Source organism: Meleagris gallopavo, chromosome 1 (genome assembly GCF_905368555.1).
Source record: "Meleagris gallopavo chromosome 1, MGAL_WU_HG_1.1, whole genome shotgun sequence".
Taxonomy (NCBI): domain Eukaryota; kingdom Metazoa; phylum Chordata; class Aves; order Galliformes; family Phasianidae; genus Meleagris; species Meleagris gallopavo.
The window spans coordinates 12,030,590-12,054,731 of record NC_139404.1 but is presented as its reverse complement, the minus strand read 5'-3'; the positions used below and the strand labels follow the sequence as shown (position 1 = coordinate 12,054,731).

The following is a 24,142-nucleotide window of genomic DNA, read 5'->3' as shown; positions in this document are numbered from 1 at the left end:
TTTAAAAAATGCATATTGCCTTACAGACTGGTTCCCAAATAGTCTTCAATTTTACATTAGTCATTTCTTCAAGAAACCGCATATAAATATGAATTGAGATCAGCATGTAATTCCACCTTCACATCACTGCTATTTTAGTAAGCCAAGGGCCACAGCGATGGGGGTAATTATGGCTTTGGCTATCTGTAGTTTTGTCATGAGGAAAAACAGATACATAGCAGACCTATGGCTGTGCTTCTTGCACTAGCAGTAGTGGAACTCTAAGAACCAAATATGCAGGATATTAAAGTAATTCTGTAAAATGCATAGGTGTGCTTTGTTATCTAAGATAACCAGTTATAAAAGGAGAGATGAATTTAGAAACGACTAAGAGAGCAAGAGTGTAAGAAAAAGGTAGAAAATATTCAATTAACAAGTGCAAGAAACAAGAGCATATTAGAGAAAGATAATATACATGCAGAGTTTACAAACCGTGTCTTTAGGGTGGCCCAATAAGTAGAAATATGGGGACCCATGCTTGTCACTTTTCATGCACATGGAGAGACTGGAAGGTACCATTCCTAAAGGAAGGGGAGGAACAGCCTAGGACCAATCATTAGAATTAACAGAACCAGTGACATAAAGATATTTCATTATTGTTAGAGCAGAGAATTCTTAGTAAGTTTAGAAGACCCGAGTATAAAGTGCATATGTAACAGGAAAGAAGTATTTCTGTAAAGCCGAGACAAATAAGCATGCTGTAAGTCTAAGTATTAGTGAATAATTTCAACTGCTACATGTATATATTCAGGAGGTAGAGTCACCTGAACAGTGTGTGCAGAGTACATCTCGAGGTGCTTTTTGAAGGAGTCATGACAAATGAAAAGCAAAAGGTTTAACAAATTTTAGAACTCTGCCAAACAGTTTGCATGAAAAATCCTTGCACTGGTATCAACTCTGACATTTTTTGTCTCAGTCAATGGGGCAGTGCTAGAACATGAACTGAGAGTTACTAGGACCTTTCAGAAATGGCTCCTTGCTAAATAACTGGCAACTTTCATCTATTAGCCAGCAATGACTTTATGTATACTGAAGCTTTACTTGTCATGTGCACAACTCTTCCTTAAGTAAGTAAAAATTAATCTAAACCTTAGTTTGCAAAATCACGTCATAAATCTTAAGGAGGGGCTTCTTATAAGGGCATGTAGCTACAGCATGAGGAGAAATGGCTTTAAACTGGAAGAGGGTAGATTTAGACTAGATATTAGGAAGAAATTCCTTACTGTGAGGGTGGTGAGACACTGGAACAGGTTGCCCAGTGAGGCTGTGGATGCTCCCTCCCTGGAAGTACTCAAGGCCAGGCTGGATGGGGCTGTGAGCAACCTGGTTTAGAGGGAGGTGTCAGTGTCTACAGCAAAGGGTTGGAACTACAAGATCTTAAAGGTCCATTCAAACCCAAACCATTCTGTGATTCTATGGTGGTCCATAGAGAGTGGGTTTTGTACATGACAGCCTCATGTGAAGCCACCCATCTTGAAAATGCACAGAGAAAGGTAAAGAAAAGCCATTGTACAGAGCCATCAAGTTGGAACCCAATGATCCTTATGGGTCTTCTCCAATTCTGGATATTCTAAGATTCTGTGAAATGACAGCCAACCATGATACACAGAGCCCTTGTGTGTCAGACCTCACTGATACTGATCGTCCAAGCACAGCACATGCAAGGCTGGACCCAGATTTCCAAAGGAGGGAAAGGTTTTTCATAAACAGTGATATGAATGGACTGGAGTGCATAAAACTTCCAACTTTCTGCAGGCTAAACAACTTAAAACTAAATGAAAAATGACAAAAATTGATAGAAACTTGATAGAAAGTGAAGTCCTGCTATGAAAGCCTTGATTCCTTGGCTTTCGTTAAAACGTTTCTCGTGGGTGATATTCAGTATTTCTATCTTTTGGCACCAGCAGGGAAGCAGGCTGGGGGTGGATGTTGTGCCTTGCTGCTGGGATAGAGTTCACCCACAAATCACCATTTAGAGGTTAATCACGCCTCAGCCTCCTCCACCTTTTAACCCAGATTGCAGTTTTTTTATTGTAAAATACATTACTTTCAAGCACTTCTTATAATTACTTACATATTCTAATGTAGCTTTATGTAATGAAAGGAAATGCTAGCAGCAATAAGCCAGAAGAAGCACTGCCTAGACTTAAAACATCACAGGTTTTCCTAGGGACCTTCTTCCACTGATATTTAGAATAATTCTGGTTGTTGCTGAAGAAAGCTGTAGCTTCCTGAGGCAGATCTGTCATTAGAATTAGCCTGCTTCTTTCAGAGCTCATCGCTGGATGGAGAAGCTGCGATTTGTTAGTCTTATTTAAACCTGAATGTTATTATTTTTGGATGTTGTGAACAATTTTCCCTCGTTTTGCCTTTAGGGATGCCTCTTCATCCCAATGCTCAGCTGTGCAACATAGATGTGTTTCTGATGGTGTTATAGATAGGGATAAGGCCAGAAAAACACGAGTGCCTACAATTAGATAACCGTGTGAGCAAGCAGCAGCTCCTGCTGAAGCCAATAACTTTGAGAGATGCACAAATTGGGAATTAAGCAGACATTTTGAGAAAGATTTTGGTCTGCTGCTTTAAACAAGTTGTATTTATTGCTGGGCTGAGAAGTGCATAGTGCCAAAACGTTGGCTGTGATTGTTGTGTATCTTGATGTGTATGAAACCTGGCATTTCCTGCAGCAATCCCTGGGCACTAAGGATTGGGATCCCCAGCAGCACTTGCACAATAATATGATTTCTAACTGTGGTCTTGATTCTTTGGAGATCAAATCTGGTAAACTATTTCCCATGAAACACGATGCTGCTGTTCTTTGGGTTTGGATGAGCTGTGGCAATTCAGCTTCTGTGGAAGTCCAGTTCCTTTGGCTATCCTTATCCTCAGCAAACATGTTCAGCAATTCTGGGTGATAAGATATCCATTTTCTAAGCTTCTTTTGGTGTACTCTGCTGTGAATCAGCTTCTGTTTCAGAGCATTTATCGTATCTCTACTCCTTCACATATCTTCTTATAGAAGAAGGTACTCTAGCACAGAATTCCTGGCTACATGGGACCTTCTCTCTCTGAAGTGCTCTGGGATGTCTGGAATTTGCAGAATTCGCAGTTGGCTTTGAAGCAAATGGTGTTTTTTTAGCACACTTTATTCCTTTCCCTAGATTTATGCAGTACCTCAGCTCAGCCGGTGTTTCCTGGGATGTACTTACAAGGACGGATTTCCAGGTGCCACAAACAGACATGTCTCATTCAGATTTACACTCTCTCAGGAGTGCTCTTCAGTTCTTTGCTGAAATCTTTCTGCTTTTCAGATTACATTTTTCTCTTTCACAGATCACTTTCTTATAAGTGTTGGCTTTTTCTTAACACTGCTTTCACTGATGCCAATCACAACAGCATTCCCCCACTGATAATTCTTATACTTAAATTCATGCTGTCATATTTTGTGCTAACAGAACAATGGCTCTGAAATTTAAAAAGAATTGATTACGTTCCTCTAAGAAAATACAAAGTTAAAGACTGAAAAACAATAACGTGGCACTTTTAGCTAGTTAGTTTCAGCTATCCTAGGCAACCTTCCTTCTTAACACCATGAGTCTGAAAGCCACTGCTCTTGGAAAGGGCTTGAAATGGAGCCTGCCTACAGCTGATTTAGGAAGCCCTGACCTTTTACTTGTCAGAGACTGAGAGAGAAGAGCCAAGAAAGCATCCTGATAAGCTTCTCCTTTGTTTCTATTCCTCTCCAGTCATCTGTGCCACACCACTGCTGCAATCCAGTCAACCCTACAGCCTTGCATTTTGATGTTCAGCCAAGTCCTATTTCCATCTGAGGGGCTGCAGAGCTGGACATTGATGGTGATAAAAGAGATTTCTGACATGTACTTGCTAAGAACAAAAGAGAGTGATTCTTTCAGTAAAAAAAAAGCTCCAATTAGTCTGCTCAACAAAGCAATTCTGGTGCGAAGGAGAAATAACTGCTGTGTTTGAAATACTTGGATGTCTTCAGGTCCACTTTATCCTTGTGCTTACTTGTCACAATCTTACTTGTGCTCAGTTTTCCTTAATTTGGAAAATACATTATTTTCTGGAGGTTTCTGTCATCAGCACTCTGATAAACACTTTGCAGCATGCTGACTTATCCTTGAAATTCTGTCCTTCTTGAGAAGCGCCCTTTGGTGTTCATCGTTTCTATTTGTTTATAACTTTCAAAAAAGATGCTGTTGATCTTTATGTGCACTTTCTGTTTATTCATATAACACTTTTTATTGCTTTGGAAAGGACTTATGGAGGACTGAAATATCAGATCTTCCAAAAGCAGCTGCTTATTTTGTTTCCATTTCACCTGCAGACTGAACACAGTCCTGTGTTTTCTCTGCCTGTGTCATGTTCACATTAAGAACTGCAGACATGCAGATATTACTCTGCTCTGATGCTTTCAGTAGGTTATGTGTACATTACAAAGTAATTTTTGAACACTTTTACTGCTGTTTCCGAGCAGTAGGTAAACATGGATTTCAAGCACTGCTACTTAGTTCTCCCATGTGGAACAGTAAGCTGGTGATGCAGCTACAAAAATGATTAACTCTCTCATTAAACAGCAATTCCTGATAGCAACTTCTATAGAATCATAGAATCATCTGGGTTGGAAAAGATTTTTAAGATCATCAAGTACAACTGTCAACATGACCTACAAATTTCCAGCATTAGACATGTGCCTTCGTGCCAATAGTTCCTTAGAGCATATATCACAATAAATCTGCATTTTTACATCACCTTTCCTCTAAACCTTTCCATATGGTGAGCAATACTTTAAATTTACATGTGAATTCATCTAATTTTTGTCCTGCTATTACTACAAACTGCACCCAGATTTGTAGTGGTTTATCCATATTTCCCAATCAGGTACTCTTGGGGAGAGGAAAGTTCATGCTCCTTTACATCTGTTAGAGGATTTGTTTTCCCAGAACAATACTATATACACTGAATATGTTTTTTTCCCCATGTATTTATATTTGCTTATGACTTTGTAGTAAGGTACAGATCTATAAGACTGCATGAACATTTTAGATCTCCCACAGGCCTAGGTTTAAGTGCAATCCAGAAGGTGGAACTTAAGAAAGGCAGATTTGGAAAGGCTCCAAACTATAATCAAGTCTGGCACGGATTCTTTGGTCTCAGTAGCATCCCGTGACCCCCATTAAATTAAATCATTTTCCAAGGAACCTGAGAATGGCTGGAACATGGCTCTGCTATTTGAGAAGGATTACTACTGCTACGTCAGTAGTGGACTCTTATTTATTCTTTTATTAAAAGTGATGCACCTCTGTCTACAAAAAAGTTTTGGAGGTGATCTGAATCTCTGTTGGAGGTCTTCCTGGAGGGGTTGGCTAAAATTGTTATTTATAATCTTCGTTCCAATTTCCCATAATCACTGTTAGCCATTTTGGCTTTGTTCCCTCTCACAAAATATACAACCGACCAACTTTATCACCAGGTGAGCAGGTTCTGACCCAGAACCTCTTGAAAGCTGGTAAAAATGCAACCAGCGCTATCCCAAGTGTTGCCTGAGCCATAGGATTGGCTCTCGTTCAGAGAGGAAAATAGAGCAATTACCACATAGACTGAGAGCTGGCAAAGCACTGGCTTTCAGTGGAACTGACTTTAATGCCTCCAACTGAGGTAATGAGCTTTTGTTGATAACAAAGACTGACCTGAACCTACATTTAAACCTAAGTATTACTTTGCATTTTCATATGCTATTGCAATTACTGATTCTAATGGGAAATGATTCTGGAACTTCAAACAGAATATTAGAAAAATTTAAGGGACTTTTGGAAGAACTAGCATAAAGATGTAAAGGAACGTTTATTTAAAAATCATTTTTCTATGATATTTTAGGCTCAGCTGCATACGTCATAGAACTTATGTAAACATATGACATGGTCATGCTGCTCTTTAAGACCTAATTTCAATGTTTAAAAAAATGCTTTTTGTTTTTGAATTACGTTTGGATAACTTATTTTTATTTCTTGTCATTTCAGCACTGAAATAAGGTTTCTATAGTGTCTAAATGGCTCGCACTTTGGAATATTTGAAAGAGTCTCAGAAATGTAACATGAGAAGAATGAATCTTGCTTTCTCATCACAGTCAGCAGTTTCCTTTTCTATTCAGACTTGGCTTCTACTTGATTGTCTGTGTATACTGTCAGAGATAACACAGAGGGTAGGGTTGTCAAAGTACATTCTTTTTAATGCTTGGAGTTTAAATCTGAGCCTCTAAATGATGTGGCAACAAGACTGTCTGCTGTGATTGAAAATGTGCAGAGAGGTACCAGTAGAGGAAAGGACAGCTTACAGGCAAATCAGCAACTCCCAGCACACTCAGAGATATCCTCTAAAGAGTTCAAAGTGCTTCCTCCAATGCACATCTTCTAAGCCATTGCCTGTGTTGGGAGGGCAGCAGAGGACAGTGATGTACATACATCTGTGTGTGGCCTTGAGCCGAGAAAGCATTTAAATGTGAACAGGTCCATCTGTACTCAGGTAAGCACTTAAGTCCATACTTAATATATCTTAGCACATGAGAATATATTAATTCACAACTGCTACTTAACACCAAAGCAATACAATTAACTTACATAGGTTCATGCACATAGAAAATCATGAAGATGAAAACCCACCATATTCAGGGACCTGGCCTGTTCCACGTTTCAACAACAGTCGCACTCTCCTGCCACCAGACTTGATTAGCTCTATTGCTCTGGCATGTGTCATGTCCCTTGTGCTTTCTCCATTGATTTCAATTATTTGATCCCCTACCTGTCAGGTAAGAAGAACATTGAGTCAGACAGAATTGCAGGAAAATGAGCATTTCAGGAAGAGACATATTCAATGGATCACAGGTTACTTGAATGACAGGCAGACACATCAAGGCAAATTTGTTCCTGTCTGTCTGAAGGATATCACTGGCAGATTAAATAACCTCCAAGATGGATTCTGAATGGGATGTATCAAATACTGCTCATCTGCTGCTGAAATCAGAGTAATGTGTTTGTAACCTGTCTTGTGCTGTCTATATGAAAGAGGTTTTGTGAATTGCTTGATATGTTGGAACCACTGGAAGCATGTTACCATGCTACGGTTCACCTTGTGGTGTTGTACCAGCCTGAGAACACCACTGCTGCATGGAATTGGCTGTTTTCACAGAGAAAAGAAAGCGTCAGAGTACAAACACTGAGATCTACCATTTGACTATCCAAATCTTGGCAGCAAGGTTTCGCACCAAGTTTAGTGTTGCAGACTAAAGAAGGAAAGGCAAGTTGCTGCAGCAGCCACTACCAAGATCAAGCACATGTGCTGGATTCTCGGGAGTGTGATTTGCACTAATTACCCACAGGTGGTTTTCACTGGGGTGTCTGCTCAGAGCACCAATCCCCACAGCTCTGATTACAGATTTCTGTTGCTGCTCTCCTGGCTTCTTTGCAGTCATTCAGCCTCCTTAGTACTTTTCTGCCTCTCTCTCTCTAGCTACAAAGCAGGGCACTACTGTCTGTGTCTCCCTCCTTGAACTCCCTCGGATCTTGCCTTGTTCTGGTTGTGCCCTTCACTCACAGAGAAACCAGCTTTGGGTGCAGGAAACCTCCGCCCTGAGCAGCAGAGTGCTCACTTTGCATGGTCAGCAGGGCAGGCAGCACATAGAGCAGGTAGTAGTTGTACTGCAGCTTGGTGCAGTACCACGGTCACACACTAACTCTGTGGGATGGTCCAGTGAGCAGCATGGCAAGATGACAGCCCTGTATGAGCAGCACTGCAGCATCCAGAGGTGAGGTTTTGCAGCTGCATTGCAGATGTGCTGTTAGAAGGAACACTTGGATGGAGATCCTGGTGTCGGTAGAGGTGCGTGTCCAGGAGTCTGGCTGCTGAGAGCTGCATGAGGGTCTGAGCTGGGTGGGCTCAGCAAACTCATTTATCAGTGCTACGAGAGCACAGCTGCTCAGGGGGGGTCACACCTGCCTCGGTTTGCATCTGTATATTCCTCACTGTGGGGAGCTGTGCACACCCAACACACTGAAATAACAATGCTGCGTACATCCAAGAGAGGGTTTTAAAGAGACTATACAGATCTCTGGATGATGAATGCTTCCTTTTCCTCTTACAAGCTTCTGTTGACAAAACCAGCTCTTTGCTGGCCTTGGACATTGGAATGCTTTCTGTTTTGTCTGCTTTCTTTGCTGCTATTGTATTTCTGACAACTGAAAGTGTAATCCTCCAGAGGCTTTCTTTCCTTCCTGAGTCTGCAATACAGTATTTACCAAATAAACTTGCATAATATGAAATGTCAACAAGACTGCTTGCATCAAAGAAAACTGGAAGGGATGTCAAGAAGTCTTCTAGTTCCTACTTCTGTTCAGAGACAGAAAGAATGCTACTAAAAGCACTACACCAGTGTTTCTCAATAGGAATTCATACCTTGTCAATAGGAGTTGCAGTCTTTTTAAGAACTCTTCCAGGGTACTGCATGCAATCTCCTCCAGTACTTTATTTAACTAAAAAGTCATTGATTCAAATAAAACCTCAGAGCCTTGCTATTATGTTTGGTATTTGCTGCAGACTGAGCAGTGGAGGAAAAATTCAGGATTATTTGATGCCAAAAGGCCATATTTTTTGCAGTGCAAATTTCTTTCTTAGAGGATTTTCTCTGTTAGGAGTAATGGATGTAGCATGCAGTATGGATTTTTAGATACTTCTGCTGACATCCAGCAGTGACGCACAGCAGATGTGCTCCTGGGATCACGCAGTGGTTGGCCATGAAGGTCTCCGGTGTCACCCTGACTTTTGCAGGGCCAGTTGGATGTAGCTGCTTCACATGCTCAGAGCAAGACCAGAAAACCCCTCTTACCACTTACATCACACAAAGACTAAACATAGACTTATAGCACTCTCCCCACATGGAAGGACAAATGCAGATGAAATTCCACCAGTTCGAGAGAGCCTGCTTCCAAATGCCATGAAAAAACAAAATCCTCATAGAAATCCTGTGAAAGTCAGGCTGCACTTTCCAAAGGCTTGAAAACAGTTCTTGTTTTTGTGCCGTGCTGCCTGGATGTACCACACGTTTTGCAGAAGGTATTTAGAATGATCTTGTTAGCGTGTTTTGAGAAAAGCAGTGCCAGATTAGATCAAATGGAGGAGTTGTTTTTACCACTCCTTGATAAATAGCCTTCAAAATGAGAAACAGTGAACGTTGTTCAGAGCACACACAGTCCGTCAAATAAAATCCCCTGCACTGCAGAGCAGAAAGACAGAAAGAGATTTTAATACATTTTAATATGTAAAAAGGTTATGCTAATGCCACATTTTCCCTTGCTGTTTGCCTTTCTTCTGTTCTCATTGGTCAATGTACAGGAACTACTTTGTATTAGTGTAAACTTTCTGTATTTCAGTAGGTTGCTTTTTATGTAGGCAGCGAGTATCTGATCTGATAGTTCCTCTTTTTAATACAAAATCATATGTGCAAACAACCTTGGAAAGCTTAAAGAAGAAAAAAAGGATAGTAAAGACACAAGTTCACAAAAATTGGGTACTCTGAAATTTCCATTACAAGGATTGAGACCAGAGGAAAAATAAATAGTGGCAGGAGCAGAGGGTTAATTGTTTTCCCTACATTTGTGTCTTGTGGCTGACTGATGTGTAACTGAATTACGGCAGCTGTGCAGCACAGGTCCAGCTCGGATTAGATAAGAAAAACAACAGAGAAGAGAAATGCTATGAACAGCCTTGCCCTGGGAAGAGCTTCAATTACGCTTCCTCATATCTGGGGAATTCAGACAAAAAGAAAATCTTGATTGAGAACTGGTTTCCTGTGCATCTAATAAGGTACAGATTCCTATTCTTACTTTTTTCTAAAGTTAACATTTATAACCTCTCCTTTCTTCCCCCTGCCCGTATGGATTCTCTGATGTTTGATACAAGGCCTTCACACCACGCGCTTTCTCTCAGTCCAGGCATCCAGAAGTGCTTTCTCCTCTACTCTGCTCAGAAAGCAAAAAGCTTGTCATAAAACAAACCTTTCTCTCATGACCCTTGACAGATGCTGCTGGTGTAGATCATTCATTTGGGAGAGAGACAGACCTAAAATTTTGTTCTGGGGATATTTCTACCTTTTCAAGATCCAGTGATCATTGAAGAGGATCTTGGATATACCAAGGTGAGGCCAGAGGTAAGGCTAGGACGAGAGTAAGTAGGTCTAGAAAGCCTGTCTTACAGTGAACCCTCATTGTGCTCCTTTCAGGATTAAAAGCTGGTTCCCACAGCTTTATCCCCATGCCACACATGATCTTTTTTAGGTAATTCTCCTTGGGGTACTTCCAAGTTCATACACAATCCCCAAACTGGAGTTACTACTAAGCTGGGAGTAGGCAGAACTGATCAAAATGATAAAATTCTTCCCATGTGGGAGAAGCATTCTGGTTAATAATGCTTCCATAATGAGATTTTTGCATTTTTGTAGCACATCAGATTTGTGACTCATGGTTTGCTTAAATTCCAAATTTATCCCCTACAGTCTTATTCCCTATTTTAAATAGTGCATCTGATTTCTCTGCACTAACAGAAGCACAGCACATTTCATATGGACTACTTCAGTACAAAAAGTTCATTCTGAAATCTAACTCTAAGTCTTTTTATGCTCTCTTTGACCAAGGGCCTCTTGGCATCAATGAATTTTGCTATTTAGCAATAAGCCTCCAGTTATTAATGAATTTGTTGAATTGAGCTTATTTCATCACACTTGTAATTCAATTTTACACTTGTAATTCAGGAGCAAACCACTCAGGGTATCCTTTGAGAGTGATTATTTTCAGAAACTACCTGACAGCGACTCTACCTAGATGCTATTTTTCCATCCCATTTCTATGAATTTCCTATAAGGGAGTGCTGAAAGGTGAACAGAAGATGCCTCATACCTTCTTCTTCCTAGTTTTGCACAAAGAAATAAAAGTGAAAATAAGAAATGAAAATCAGACTGATCTGACAAGGTTTATTTTTTGCAATTTTTGTTCACATTCTTTTTCAACTTTTTGATAACTCGTCACAGATTATTTCTGAAAATGAAAGTTAAAGGAACTTTTGCTATTCTATTTTAGATGTAGAGGACATGTTTTCCTTTCTTGAGTCTGCCATTAACTTCCTTGTTTTCCATGAGTTCTTGGAGAACCAATCACAAATAGTGTAGAAATTATTTTCTTTAAGTCATTGAGCATACACAAACATCAGCAAGTTCAGCTGACTTTAATCTCAAAATTCTTTAAGCATCTTTTTCCTTACTCTTATGTCTACTTATTTGTTTTTGTTGAAATGTGTACTGTTGAAAAGATGATCTTTCTGAACATTTTGATGAAGATTGATAGGAAGAAAACACTGAATACTTCAGGTTTTTACACATTCTCAGTGAGTGATGGATCCGTACTTTCCTTCTCTTCGTATTTATTTTAATGTATTTCTGTTACCTTATTACCTTTTATACTTTCCTTGCAGACGACTGTTTGGATATCCATCTGACTCACTTAAACTTCCTTCTGCATTTAATAGGACACCAGCCACCTAACAGGAGTTGTAGCAACATGGTTTGAGTGTCTGAATTGTTTATTGGGCATGACCCTATGACATTAGCTCCATTCATTGAATGTGGCACATTTGAATATCAAACCATTATTTTTAAGAGGAATTTCAGCACAATGCTTTCTGTAGAGATATAAAGCTTTTAACATGAGACACCCAAATGTTCTAAAAGATAAGCTTCAGTGTAGCAGCATTATCATTTTTGCAAGGTGTTCAGTTTCTCTGTCATTTTGCACTTACGGATTTCATTTTTCTTAAGAAATTAACAACAACAACAACAATTCTCCAAGCCTGTAAAGCCACACCTCCAGCTCCCACACAATTCAGGTGGAATTTCTGCATGACTGCCTGAGAGGATGCATGCATCCTAATCACTAAACCCACTAACAGCACAGGAAAGGTTTGAGAGTGCTGCCCATGAAGCCCGATATTTTAATCTCATAAAGCCTTAGACTGTCTTTGACTCTAGAATAAATGCTAACTTGAAGATGTCATTACACAGAGTCAGTGTGCAGAGTTATAATGAACACAACTCATTGATAGCCATCAGTCATGCAAACCAGTCAATGGACCCTTTCCTGTTCTCAATAGCAGGCCTTGAATCATAGCAACCCCCAGAAATGGCAGCAGCCCTGATTTTAACCTTCCTGGCAGTCTTCAGCAGAGACAACAAAGCCTTAGCAATCAGACATACCCACCAGCTAAAGGCTGAAGTGCATTGGCAAGGTGGCCTGGGAAGCTTGCACAGCTGTTGCCATCTGTATTTATTCTCAAGAAACATGCTAGTTCCAGCTATGAATCTGGCCATTTTACACAAATTTATTTCCCATTGTGTTTCTTTTTTCCTACCAAATGTGTCCCTGGCAGAATATGCATTTTGTATAAACGCTTACCCAAGTTCATGGGTGCTTCTCTTGATCTGATGGCATTTGATGAAGACAATGCTCCTCTCTTATATTCTTACATTGTTCAAACACTGAAAGCTTCCCTCTGCTTAATGCTTTTAAAGTTGAATATTAATGACTTAAACGTAAATAAGAAAGTAGTTTGTGTGTATGGGAAATGTCTCTTAACAAAATCTGCTTCAGTTCAAGTTAATTCAGACTACCCATCCATGCATAAGAACAACTGAGGTATAAAATTGGGCACCATGTTTTCTGGCAATAATGAGAAGATAATATTCCTAAGGAGTGTTTAAGCGACATCACCATTGATAGGTTAATTAGAAAGAAAATTGTAAAGCTTCTCTGAATCATTAGAATAAAGAGTCACCAATACATGCGAGCTTTGCTTCAGAATCTTTGCTCTGGCCATATTTTATAATAATTATTAACTGTATTGTTAAAAAAAGCCAATCAGCATACGCAAACAGAATTTCGGAAGCAGGCAAAATCGAAAAGAAATACATATAGTTTTACTGTAATTAAGAAGCTTTTCCTTGTTCAACTGTTTCTAAACCGCTTGTGATAGCCCTGTGTACATCTGCCTCTGCTAGCACATCTCTAAGCAGGTGTATAGTTCCCTGTTGCACAAAATGAAATTAATTGTGGATGCACATTTTCATACCCTGTTAAATGAGGAAATCTGATGAAAAAAAAAGCAGTCTCAAATGATTTGTGCAGAGGGCATTGCTATCTGTCATTTTATTAATGAGTTTTCTAATTAAACCTCAGGAAAGAGACTAATTACACTTAATTTCTTTTTATATGGGCATTCCATTTTTATAACTGAAGCTTGGATTTTGCATGTTATTTGTTGCTGTTGTTATTGTTGATGAGTCCAAAAGGCCGAGAGATTATCTGTTCTTGGAAAATTAATAAAATAGCAACTCCAGAATATCTATCTTGGTCAATTTCCAGGTGATTTTGAGCCCTAATATCATTGCCTTGATGTAAGCACACGCTACATATCTGCTTTGCAAATTTCCTCACTGCAGAGAATTTGTTGTGCCTAGAAATCCCATGGTGTATTTCCAGTAGCTTGAGTGTACTGTTGGTACAAAAGCTTGGACTTCTTGGTAAGAGAAATACATTTCTCTTTGGAGGAATTACAATGATGTGTTCCATGCCTCACTTTAAGCAAACTCCAATAAGAGTATCAAGTTTTCTTTTTGGTTCTTCTCTTCTCAGCTGTTTAAGCGGGGAAACAGCAGGGAAGACGCCTTTTCCCCTTCTTGTGAGAGGGGGAAGAACATGAGAGCTGTTATTACAGAAAGAGAGCTTGGAAACTGGAAAATGCATATGACTACATGTCTGCGTACAGTGAGGAGTGCACAAAAGAAATTAAGGTTTGCAGTGCTTGGTGGCTAGCAGGACAGCAAAGGGGACTTACAGTTCTATGGTAGACTTGATTTCTTCTGCAGAACTGCTGCAAAATAACTCGTGTATGTGAATTAAAGATGTCAAAAAAGGAAAATTCATTACCTTATTAGTGTGTAACATTACATTTTTAAACAGAGCTGGAATGACTCAGTGTAGAATAATGTAATGTTAACGGCTATTTCACCACTGCAATCATGGATGAGAACCAGTAGAGTCTGTTAAAAAGGAAGAAAAAAAATGTTGCTGTCTCCCTGATGAATTCAGATAGTCCCATTAGGGAAATGCAAAGCAAACTCGAGATTTGACAAGCAGATTTTAAAGATCCTCTGCAGAATCCTAAGCATAAATGTTCATGGGGAATGCTTCATCCAAAGTTGCATTCAAACAGGAAAACAGAAAAAAAAAGACCTCTAACAAAGAAAGTGCTAAAACAAGAATTAAGAATATACTTTCAAAGGACCAGGGAATCAAATTCTAAAAAGATAAAGAAAGGTTCCAAGATTAAAAAGACCACTAAAAAAAAGAAAAAAAAAATTATTTGCATCGATGTTCGCTGAAGAGGAGGGCAGCCAAACTTATGCAAAGGGCTTGCTCAACAGAGGTCAGCCTGAGAATGATTCCAACAGCAGTATCAGTGGGAAAGTCTGCAGAACAAATCGATAAAGAAAATAGGAAGAATAGGAAGAAACCACCAGATGTAGATGGCGCTCATCCTCAACTCTGAAGGAATTTGGATATGAAACTGCTGAACTACGGGATGTAATCTGCTGTCTAGATCAGTAAATGGCCTAATAGCAGAGGAATGGGAAGTGGCAAGTGTGACACCTGTCTTGGAAAGCAACCAATGAGTCTCCTGTTCATTCCAGCAAACGGACAGAAGCAATAAGGAGGGTGTGCCATTAGCTGGCACATGGATAATTATGATATAGTAGAGAAGGATCAGTGTACCTTTTGTAGAGGGAAGCCATTCCTCACGGAACTATTGCTGGTCACTGAAGTTGACAATGACTATATAGATAAATGTGATCTGGTTAATATACTGACATTTTCAGAAAGCTTTTAATAGTAAGAGCCTTCAGTAAAGGCTCTGCTGTGGATGGAGAAAGAATAGGGTCTGTTAGGTAAGAGATTAAATTCAAAGGGAAAAAAGCTGGAAATAAGTGGTCAATTTTCACAATCAAAAGACTTTACCATAGTGATTATTCTGTTCAGCGTAATGGCATGCTGAAAAGGCTGAAGATTGAATGACAAGATTTGCAGGCAACACAATACAATGCAGTATGTGTGGAAAATTACACACACAGTCACTCTAAATTAACCATTACTCCTGAAGAGACAGATCTTACATCCTTGTGATTAGTTCTATGAGATGTCAGCCCAGTCAAAAAAGCAAACAGAATGTTAACCACTAGGGAAAAAATAGAGATTAAAGGAGAAACTGTTATTTCATTTAAGAGCAACAGAATCTTGAAAACTGCAGGTTGCTGTGGCACTTTCACCTTCAAAAGAATGTGATAGACCCAGAAATGGTTCAGACACCAGTGAGTATGGTCAGCAGTGAAGAAGAGCTCCTTTATGAGAAAGATGAAAGAGACTGCTAAACTCAAGCAAAAAAAAGATGGGTATGACATTGGTCAGTAGAATAAGAGATATGGAGATGAGGAAGAAATAATATTACTGTTGTAGCCATAATTTAAAAAAAAAAAATAATTTAACAATACAAACATTGATCTTTGGAAACTTTTGATGGAGTGTATCAATAGTGTCAAAAGCACAACCACATTCAAATAAATGGGTAGAAGTAATTCTGAATACTAAGAATGAAAGTTCTAGCATAAGAGATCTGTACAATGCTGACTGCCAGGGGCATTGCTGTTATACCCAGTGAGAAATCATTTGATATTTGTTCTACAGTCCTCTGCTAAGGTAAGCATTACCTACTCATCCTTTCTGGAGTGATTATACTAGGCTGGGTGGGATGTAGGAATGGGTCTAATATTCATATTCTTTCACCTCTGTATGTGAACTCTTCTAGTTCTGGCTTGTGGTAGTTTGGAAAACACAGAAGAGAGGCTGCCTTTGTCATGCCTGAGGCTGGGCAAAATGTTTCAGGTGTCAGAGCGACATAATTTGGTCTATTTTTATTTTTTTCGAAAACTGCAGACACTAGATTTTTGAACTTAGAGCTGATTCATTTTTAGATCTCGAAAGATTTATAAAGCTTCTATAAAATACAGAATTAAATATGGTGTCTGCCTTCCAAGTAAGTACCTTATTCATAAAAATTCATGCTAAGACATTTTCAGCAAGATTATTATTTTGCTCCTTTGAAGGACTTTGCTATTACACAGAGAGTTAGAAAGATGCCTTGACTGTGCCTAACAGAGTACATTTTTAAGAGTACTATTTTAATTACATGCGATGGGAATGTTCTTTCACCTTATCTTTCTCCAGATAAATTTAAAAAATACAACTATTATTCAGCTTTTTTGAGAAATGCTGAATAATAATTCACATACAGTTAATCCAGCCCTGATTTATTAAGGTTTTACTCTGTCAAGATATATTCAGCATCCTATAGGACATTATTTTGCATTTCTTTATTGCAGACACAAGAATGCTGATCAGCTTTATATCTACATGCCAATATATTCCTTGAGTTTTACCACTCACATTAGCCCAGTACCCAGCTCTGCTCATCACAGTCTGACTTACATACAGCTCAAGTGCTCAGATACCCCAGATGAATTCCCAGAGTTCAGATCAATCACACCCACTCTTGCTACAAGTGAGGATGGACAGTGATTTATGTAGTAGGGAATTGGCACATGAAGGAGATTACCCCAAGGGTCTGTGCAGTTCAGTGGGAAAACATAGCTAAACATCTTACTGTACTGTTCAGATGGATCACAAATCACAGAATAAGTGGATGGGACAAAGAATATCTTTGTCTTTATGTTCTACTGTAATGACAGTGTTGACATTCACTGAACGCTTACTATGAAGGTAAGATTTATATTACAGCATAAAGTAAGACAGGTATGCCACAGAATTTAAGGGTAAGTGCTAGTTATGTAGGAAAGACTGGCTACTTAAGTGACATGAATCTCACTGGAGCCATTTGTCTGTTAGATGCGTGCACAAGACCCTGGTCAAACAAGCTGGTGGAGCACTGTATGCTCCAGGGGCATCCCTCTTTCCCTTAGGTGTGTGCATAACATCCATTTTTAAATATCTAAGCATATAAATATTAGTGACTTTTCAATGTAATTTCTGACAACCTTCTCAGGCCCTTACTCTTGTTGACTGACCTGCAACTGACTCCCTACTGTGACTACTGTATGTATATATATGTATAGTGATTACTCAATGCACCAAAGAAGACTTTTCAGGCTGTTAGGACCTATCACTGCTCCTTTCACCTTTATGCTTTCTGTAACCAGCAAGAAGTCTTCCAACATCTGCTTATCTGTGTTATTCTTAACATAGACTTCAATGCCTTTTAAGAACTGGAGTTCTGCTGAAGTCACTCAGGACCGTATCTCAAAGAGTTTGGTATTCTTTCTGATCCTGAATAGGACTACAAAGTTTGCTGTGGCAAAAATTAAGTGTTACACTGGTTAATCCTTGGTTTATTTTTTTTTGTTACTGTGATTGCACTAAATATTTGTAAGCAGGCAATGATTGATCAAGCCTTTTCTCCTTCCTTCTCCCAGTTTCTTTGCTGTAGATTTCTTAACTGGATAAGGAGATGTCACTATCATCCATTATTTCTACTGTGTGAAAACTACTTGTATTTTTAATACTTTTCTTTAATCACTGTCAAGCTGAACTGAGCTACTTCTTGCTGACCATACTTATGGACTGTAACCTCTGCAATTCCAAAGGAGATCTTAGCAAACAGCCCTCTGATGTGGGACTAGTGGAGTGGCTTAAACAGACACTACATTTGTCTTTAATAAAAAATCTTGGTGAGGGTTCACACCAGTGAGGAGCCAGTGCAAATTGTGGGGTCTGCACAGCAACCTCCTCTTACAGATTTCTCCTTTCTGTAAATTAATTTTTCATTCTTCCTCCTGAGCTTTTTCTGTGGTATTATTTCACATTTACCTCTTGCCTTTGGAGCTACAGAAAGCTCCAAAAAGCTGAGATAATCCTACAAAAACTTTTTCTGGAGAGACTGAAGGAACAAAGTAAAATGTGTGGAGAATAGAATCACAAGGATTAAGAGACAGCACTTCTTCACCTGTCTGAAGCTACAGGTACTGCATGTGACTGCTAGACAGTATTTCTGGTACAATGTTTGGCAGTGGATCAGGAATCTCACAAAACAGAACACGTGGCAGCCCTTCCATTTCAGCTTGGATTTTTTCTTTGAGATGTCAGACACTAGCTACTGAAGATGTTTTTAATATAAAATGATGATACATTGCACGAGGACATGCAACTATGGAAGCTGAGTTAAATTTAAGCCTCAGAGATAGAAAGATAACTACACTGGTGGAAACAGATGACTTTCATCTTTAAAAACCTATAAATCAAGGTCTGCTATAAAGCAACTAGATGAACACCAAGCAAGAGGCAAAAAAGAAAGCCAGAATGAGAAAATCCTATGATGAACATGGAAGAAAAAGACTTTTGCTTTGCTTGTTATATAAAAGCCTTCCCAACACTGCTGGGATATAACTACCTGAAGCTGCTCTAAATTTTGCCTACAGTTCAGTTCTCGTTATTTATATAGTGAAATCAATACCTCAAGTTTATTTCCGAGTGTATGACTTGAAACATATGGGAGTGCCTGGCTCTGAGGAGATTGTTTGCATTCCCTTGTTAAACTACTGCCGTACAGAGTTTATGGAGTCCAGATAGATATCTGAAAACATACTGCATATTGTCTAGAGAAGCCTGAAGAGTTGGTCTTGATCCTAATTAGTTTCTTCTAGGGGATACAGCTAGCAATATCTAACTTTCACTTATCACCCTACTGTTTTGAAGCCCAACATATAGGCTTTTTAAGTGGTCTTAAGCTTATATCTCCCATGGCATAAGAGAGGGCTTCAAGGTATGATTTTTATGAGCACTCTGCCCCTCTTGTTGTAAGTAGCAATGCAAAGGCTATGTCATCAGAAAGAAAAAGTAGAAGCAATTACCTAACCTTTCATTTGAGACATTTGCAAAGAAGAAAATGACAATTTTGAATAATGTTGAATGTTTGTACATGGGTTTTGACAGTAATTTCAAATGAAATGCTTATGCCCTCCATGTTCTGAAACCTCAGTTATGTTTCCTTCTAAATAAGAGAGCGGTTTCCTCTTGGCTGCTTGCCTTTTTTGGCCATTGGCTCTTGAATATTGTATCCTTTTTTTCTAGGAATGATCCTTGATGTAGCTGGATGAAATTTTTTGAATAAGGTGATGTGAACTCTGTTATCATGGGAAAGGATGAAATACACAGATTGCTAGTTTGCAGAATGCCATGAACCTGACCACATCACCTATTAGTTACTATTAGAGGGTGAGTCTCACTACACTGCTCATTTGGCAAGCTAGAACAGACTGAAGCCTCACAAATTCTTATGCAGCAACAGCATGGAAGCTCACAATATACACTGTAGGAATATTTTGTTCCTTGTGTCTATTTCTAGATCCAAGTCTGTACAAGTGAAATAAAGAGGAGCACTGGCAGCAGAAAAGCAACAAAACAAAAAGCCAAAGAATGCAAAGCATGACAGATATAAAATTCTGTGGTGCTTGTGTTTCAGAAGTCTGTTTTACAAATATATTCAAAAATGAGAAAAATTGTGTTGGTAGATATGAGAAAGTTAGAGATAGGGCTAACTGGTGTACATACACTGAGAAAAATGAGTTGACAAGGCAATGAAGCTAGAACTGTCAGAGATAAGAAGTATGACTTTTATGGTAGAAGTGAAAAAAAGGATGTAACTCATGAAGTGACAAATGACACAGAGTACACTGTGTATTAAAAAGCAAATTTTGTCCTCATTCTTCACGAATTTCACATTCAATAAGCCTAATTGTGCAATATATTCTGTATTCTTGCAGTCTTCAGCCACAGGCTCTTTGAAGCTGGTTACAATGAGCATGCTGGCTGCTGTAGATACCATTCACAGCAAGAAGAGATCTCATACATCTTGGAAACATTTTGAGTATTTGTTACAACTCTCCTGAAAGCAGTTGATGGTTCCCCTCCTATTTTCAAAAAAAGGAGAAAGGAAGACCCAGGGAACTACAGAACAGTGAGCCTCATACCTGTGCCTAGGAAGGTTATGGAGCAGATCCTCAAGGCACATCTGAGGCTAGGAAGCGATCTGAGACAGCCAGAATGGCCATAAGGGCAGATAATGCCTGGCCAGTCTGGTGGCCTTCTACAATGGGGTGTCATCAGTGGACGAAAGATGGTCAACTGATGATATCTACCTGAATATGTGCAAAGCCTCTGATATGGTCCCCACCACAGCCTTATCTTTAAAATGGAGAGATATGGATTTGAAGACTGGATTATTTGGTGGATAAAGAGCTGTTAGGACGGCCACAGCCAGAGGGTCATTGTGAATGGATTTATGTCCAGGTGGAGGTCAACCATGAGTGGTGTCCCCAAGGGCTCTGTCTTGGGATCAGTGCTCTTCAACTTCTTTATCAATGACATAGAAGGATAGAGGGCACCCTCAGCAGCTTTGTGGACACCAAGCTGATTAGTGCAGTTGATACAATAGAGGGAAGTGATGCCATCCAGAGGGACCTAGACAGGCTTGAAAAGTGGCACTAATGAGGTTTAACAAGACCAAGTGAAAGATGTTGCACTTCAGTTGGGGTAGTCCTGGATATTAGTACTGTTTGGGAGAATAATTGAGAGCAGTTCCTGAGGATAAAGACTTAGGGGTCCTGAGGGATAAAACCTGGATGTGAGCTGGCAGTGCATGCTTGCAGCTCAGAAGGCCAAGTGTATCCTGGACTGCATCAAAAGAGGGGTGGCCTACAGAGAGAGGAAGGTGATTGTCCCCCCTCTGCTCTAGCCTTGTGAGGCTCCATCTGGAGTATTGCATTCAGGCCTGGGGTTCCCAGCACAAGAAGAGTGCAGAAGAGGGCCACAGATATGGTCAGAGGGCTGGATCACCTCTCATGAAAAAAAGGTGAAGGGAGCTGGGCTTGTTCAGCTTGGAGAAGAAAAGGCTCCAGGGAGACCTCATTGTGGCCTTCCAGTACTTAAAGGGGAGCTTCTAATAGGAGAGAGACCGACTTCTTACACGGTCTGGTAGTGATATGATAAGGGGGAATGCTTGATCATTGTTCTCAGTGTGAGATGAAGAAAAATATGAGCTATCATGAGACTCATTTAAATAGACCTGTAAAATTGTTGCTGGTAGAATCTGAATCTCCAAAAGCTCCAAGACTGTGCTCCACATTGTCAGTGTTATGTTCCTCAACTCCAATGACTGATTCAATTTACTACTGCTGTTACTTACAGCACATGCCATATTATTGCTCTGCTCTGGGGCTAGAACTCAGAAGGTCTCAGAGAATTCATCTCACATTTAAAGTTCTTGATAATCATTTTCTCTTTTGTATTTGCCTTATATCTAATGAAAGTTTTCTTCGATACTTCTAAGCTATCTTGCTATTTATGAAAATTCATTTGTTTTACTGAAAGTATTTTAAGACACATTTTTCAAGTTCTGTAGACAGTTGCTGTAGTAGGCTTCAGAATTACCTGTAGCTTGATTTCTGCTCCACGGATAGAATTAAGGGGAATCTGTACTAGTTGTACATTCCACAGAAGTCTTTTGCAACAAATTTCACATCTCTTATCCATGATATGCAGTAAAATCCTGACAATATTAACCATAGTTTTTGACTTGACATGTGGATTTATATGAAGTTATGTAATTATAGCTTTGACTATGCAACACTGGTTGAGAATAGTTTACCAGCCATGCAGGCAGTGGACGCTTGCACTGCAGACTTCTGTGTCCTTTGATGGATGTTTCCTTTCTATGTGTTGTGATGGATGAGTCCAAGTTAAATGAGGATTTATGTTTCTGCTTTCTGCAGAGAGTATACGAGCCCAAACAAAAGACTGAGTGCATGTAAAAGTACCAGAACCAAGAGTAGGGCACTAAGACTGTGAAAGTTTTAAAATTGTTTTTTAAGGCAATAAGTTGTCAAACTTTAAAATGTACTGCAGTATATATATAGGTTGTCAGAAAGTGGTCCTTGGGTGGAAAAGCAATATGCAGCTGAGACTGATGAACTCTGTATGACATCAAATCAGTAGTCTTCCACCTTTCAGGTTCCCAGAGCAAATCAGCAGAAAATTGAAGAAGAAGTCTCAATTGGTCATGAAGAGCAATTAAAGACTATTTTAGATCTTGCAATCCTAAAACGGAGAGTTCCTCTGTGGATTTGTTTCCAATAAAAACACTAACTCCCTGGCATGCCATTCCCAGGGGAAAGTGAGATCAAGACTTCTAGCTGGAAATGCAAACGGGGTAACAAGCTTTATGAAACCTTCTCCCCCCTCCATAATTCTTTTCGGAGACAGACAGTTCTGGCAGGGCCAATGGAATCCCATGAATTACAGCACTTGCTATCCTCAGTCTATGAGTCTGTTCTCTCATCTGCACCCAAGCTTCATTGGAATTCATATGATCCTGAAGATGAAACTAGAAGGGTGCTTCAATTTCTGTCTCTCTTCCTATCATCTGCCTTCCAGTATTTAAAGGGAGCTTATAAACATGAGGAAAATAATTTTTTTACATAGACAGTGTAGAGCAGATAGTGATAGGACAAGGAGGAATGGTTTTAAACTAAAGAAATGGAGATTTAGATTGGATGTTGGGGGGAAGTTTTTTACTGAGGGGGTTAAAATAAGTATTAAACAGGAGAATACAACCCAAGCCTCAATGACTGGGATTGAGAGTAAAGCTGGTTTCAAAGAGTGGTGCTTGTGAGAGAAAACTCTGGGTAGAGAAAACTCCAAGTTTCAGCCACCTGTCCAGAATTAGACTTGGCTATGTATTCTGGCTCATCAACAAGATTTAAAATAAGCCAATTTAGAAAATAAATTAACATTTTTCATGATAAGTTACAGGACTTTTCCTAATGAAATTGAAGAAAGCTGTGTAATAATACATATTAAGCATATACACATATACATATATATACATATATATATATTTGTGTATTTATGCTGCACACATGGTGAATAACTTTGTTCTATGGTACTAGTTTATTCAAATGATGCACAGATTTTAATGTATTAGATTATTTTTGACTGGTACACATTATTACTTGAAATGAACCTCTCCAAAAGCATTGTACATCAAGTTCTGTTGTCTTAGCAATATTTTTTCCAAATATGTGATTCCAGAGTTTATTAAATGCACTATTTTTTCCAGATTTCGAGTCACATTGTCTGATAATGTATATCTTGCTTATGGCCTTTTATTAAGAGCAGTCAAGTTTCATGGAACTGTTTAGTGCAGGAAAGAACGATAACACCAAAAATACTCATCAGCTTAAGTTCTATCTGTAACATTAATGCCCCTTTAGTCAATTTCACACAGCAAACACTGTGGAAATAGTTCTCCACTTCCTGTTACCCATCTGGCTTCCATCTTGCAGAGACTGATTATGCCATTTCTTCTCTATGCAAGCTCCCAGCATCAGGAACTTAAACTCCATGCTACAACTGAGAACTAAATTAATCCTAAAATTCTGCAAAGTGGCAGATTAAGAGTGAATTAAAAAATAACAAACAGAAAAATACTAATTATATACCTAGACTGACGGCAATGCTTTTTCAGTATGAAGTCAAACAATGAGATTGTTATGACTGTGAAACAGAATCCGTTTAACAATCACAGTATTTGCAAAATTTGTTATTACTGCTGTAAAGGACACAAGTGCAATAAGAGGTGTATCACCAAAAAGCGAAAACTGATCCCTACCATTTGAATTATATCAATGAACAAAATCATCAAAGAGTAGGACAGCAATTTGATTAAGTTAGTAAGTTAACACAGACCATGTCCTCAGTATCATAACTATCAGCTAAATGTCTCACAGTTACCACTGCTTTTGTGACTAGAGAAATAACTGTTATTTATGCCAATATTACTATCAAAGATGTACTAAATGCTTTCA

At 39.1% G+C, this 24,142-nt stretch overlaps 1 protein-coding gene across 11 annotated transcripts in view; it reads right to left on the bottom strand.

Moving 5' to 3' along the window:
• The window catches only part of MAGI2 (membrane associated guanylate kinase, WW and PDZ domain containing 2), a 710,219-nt gene that overhangs the window by 21,109 nt on the left and 664,968 nt on the right, over nucleotides 1-24,142 (bottom strand). For 9 of the 11 annotated variants that reach the window (XM_085216640.1, XM_085216600.1, XM_085216585.1 and 6 more), the window contains one exon: nucleotides 6,720-6,858. In XM_085216640.1, the coding sequence (XP_085072766.1) occupies nucleotides 6,720-6,858 (139 nt within the window). Of the gene's footprint in view, nucleotides 1-471; nucleotides 561-6,719; nucleotides 6,859-24,142 lie in introns of all 11 variants that reach the window. The other 2 variants (XM_085216633.1, XM_085216656.1) reach the window with 1 other exon arrangement.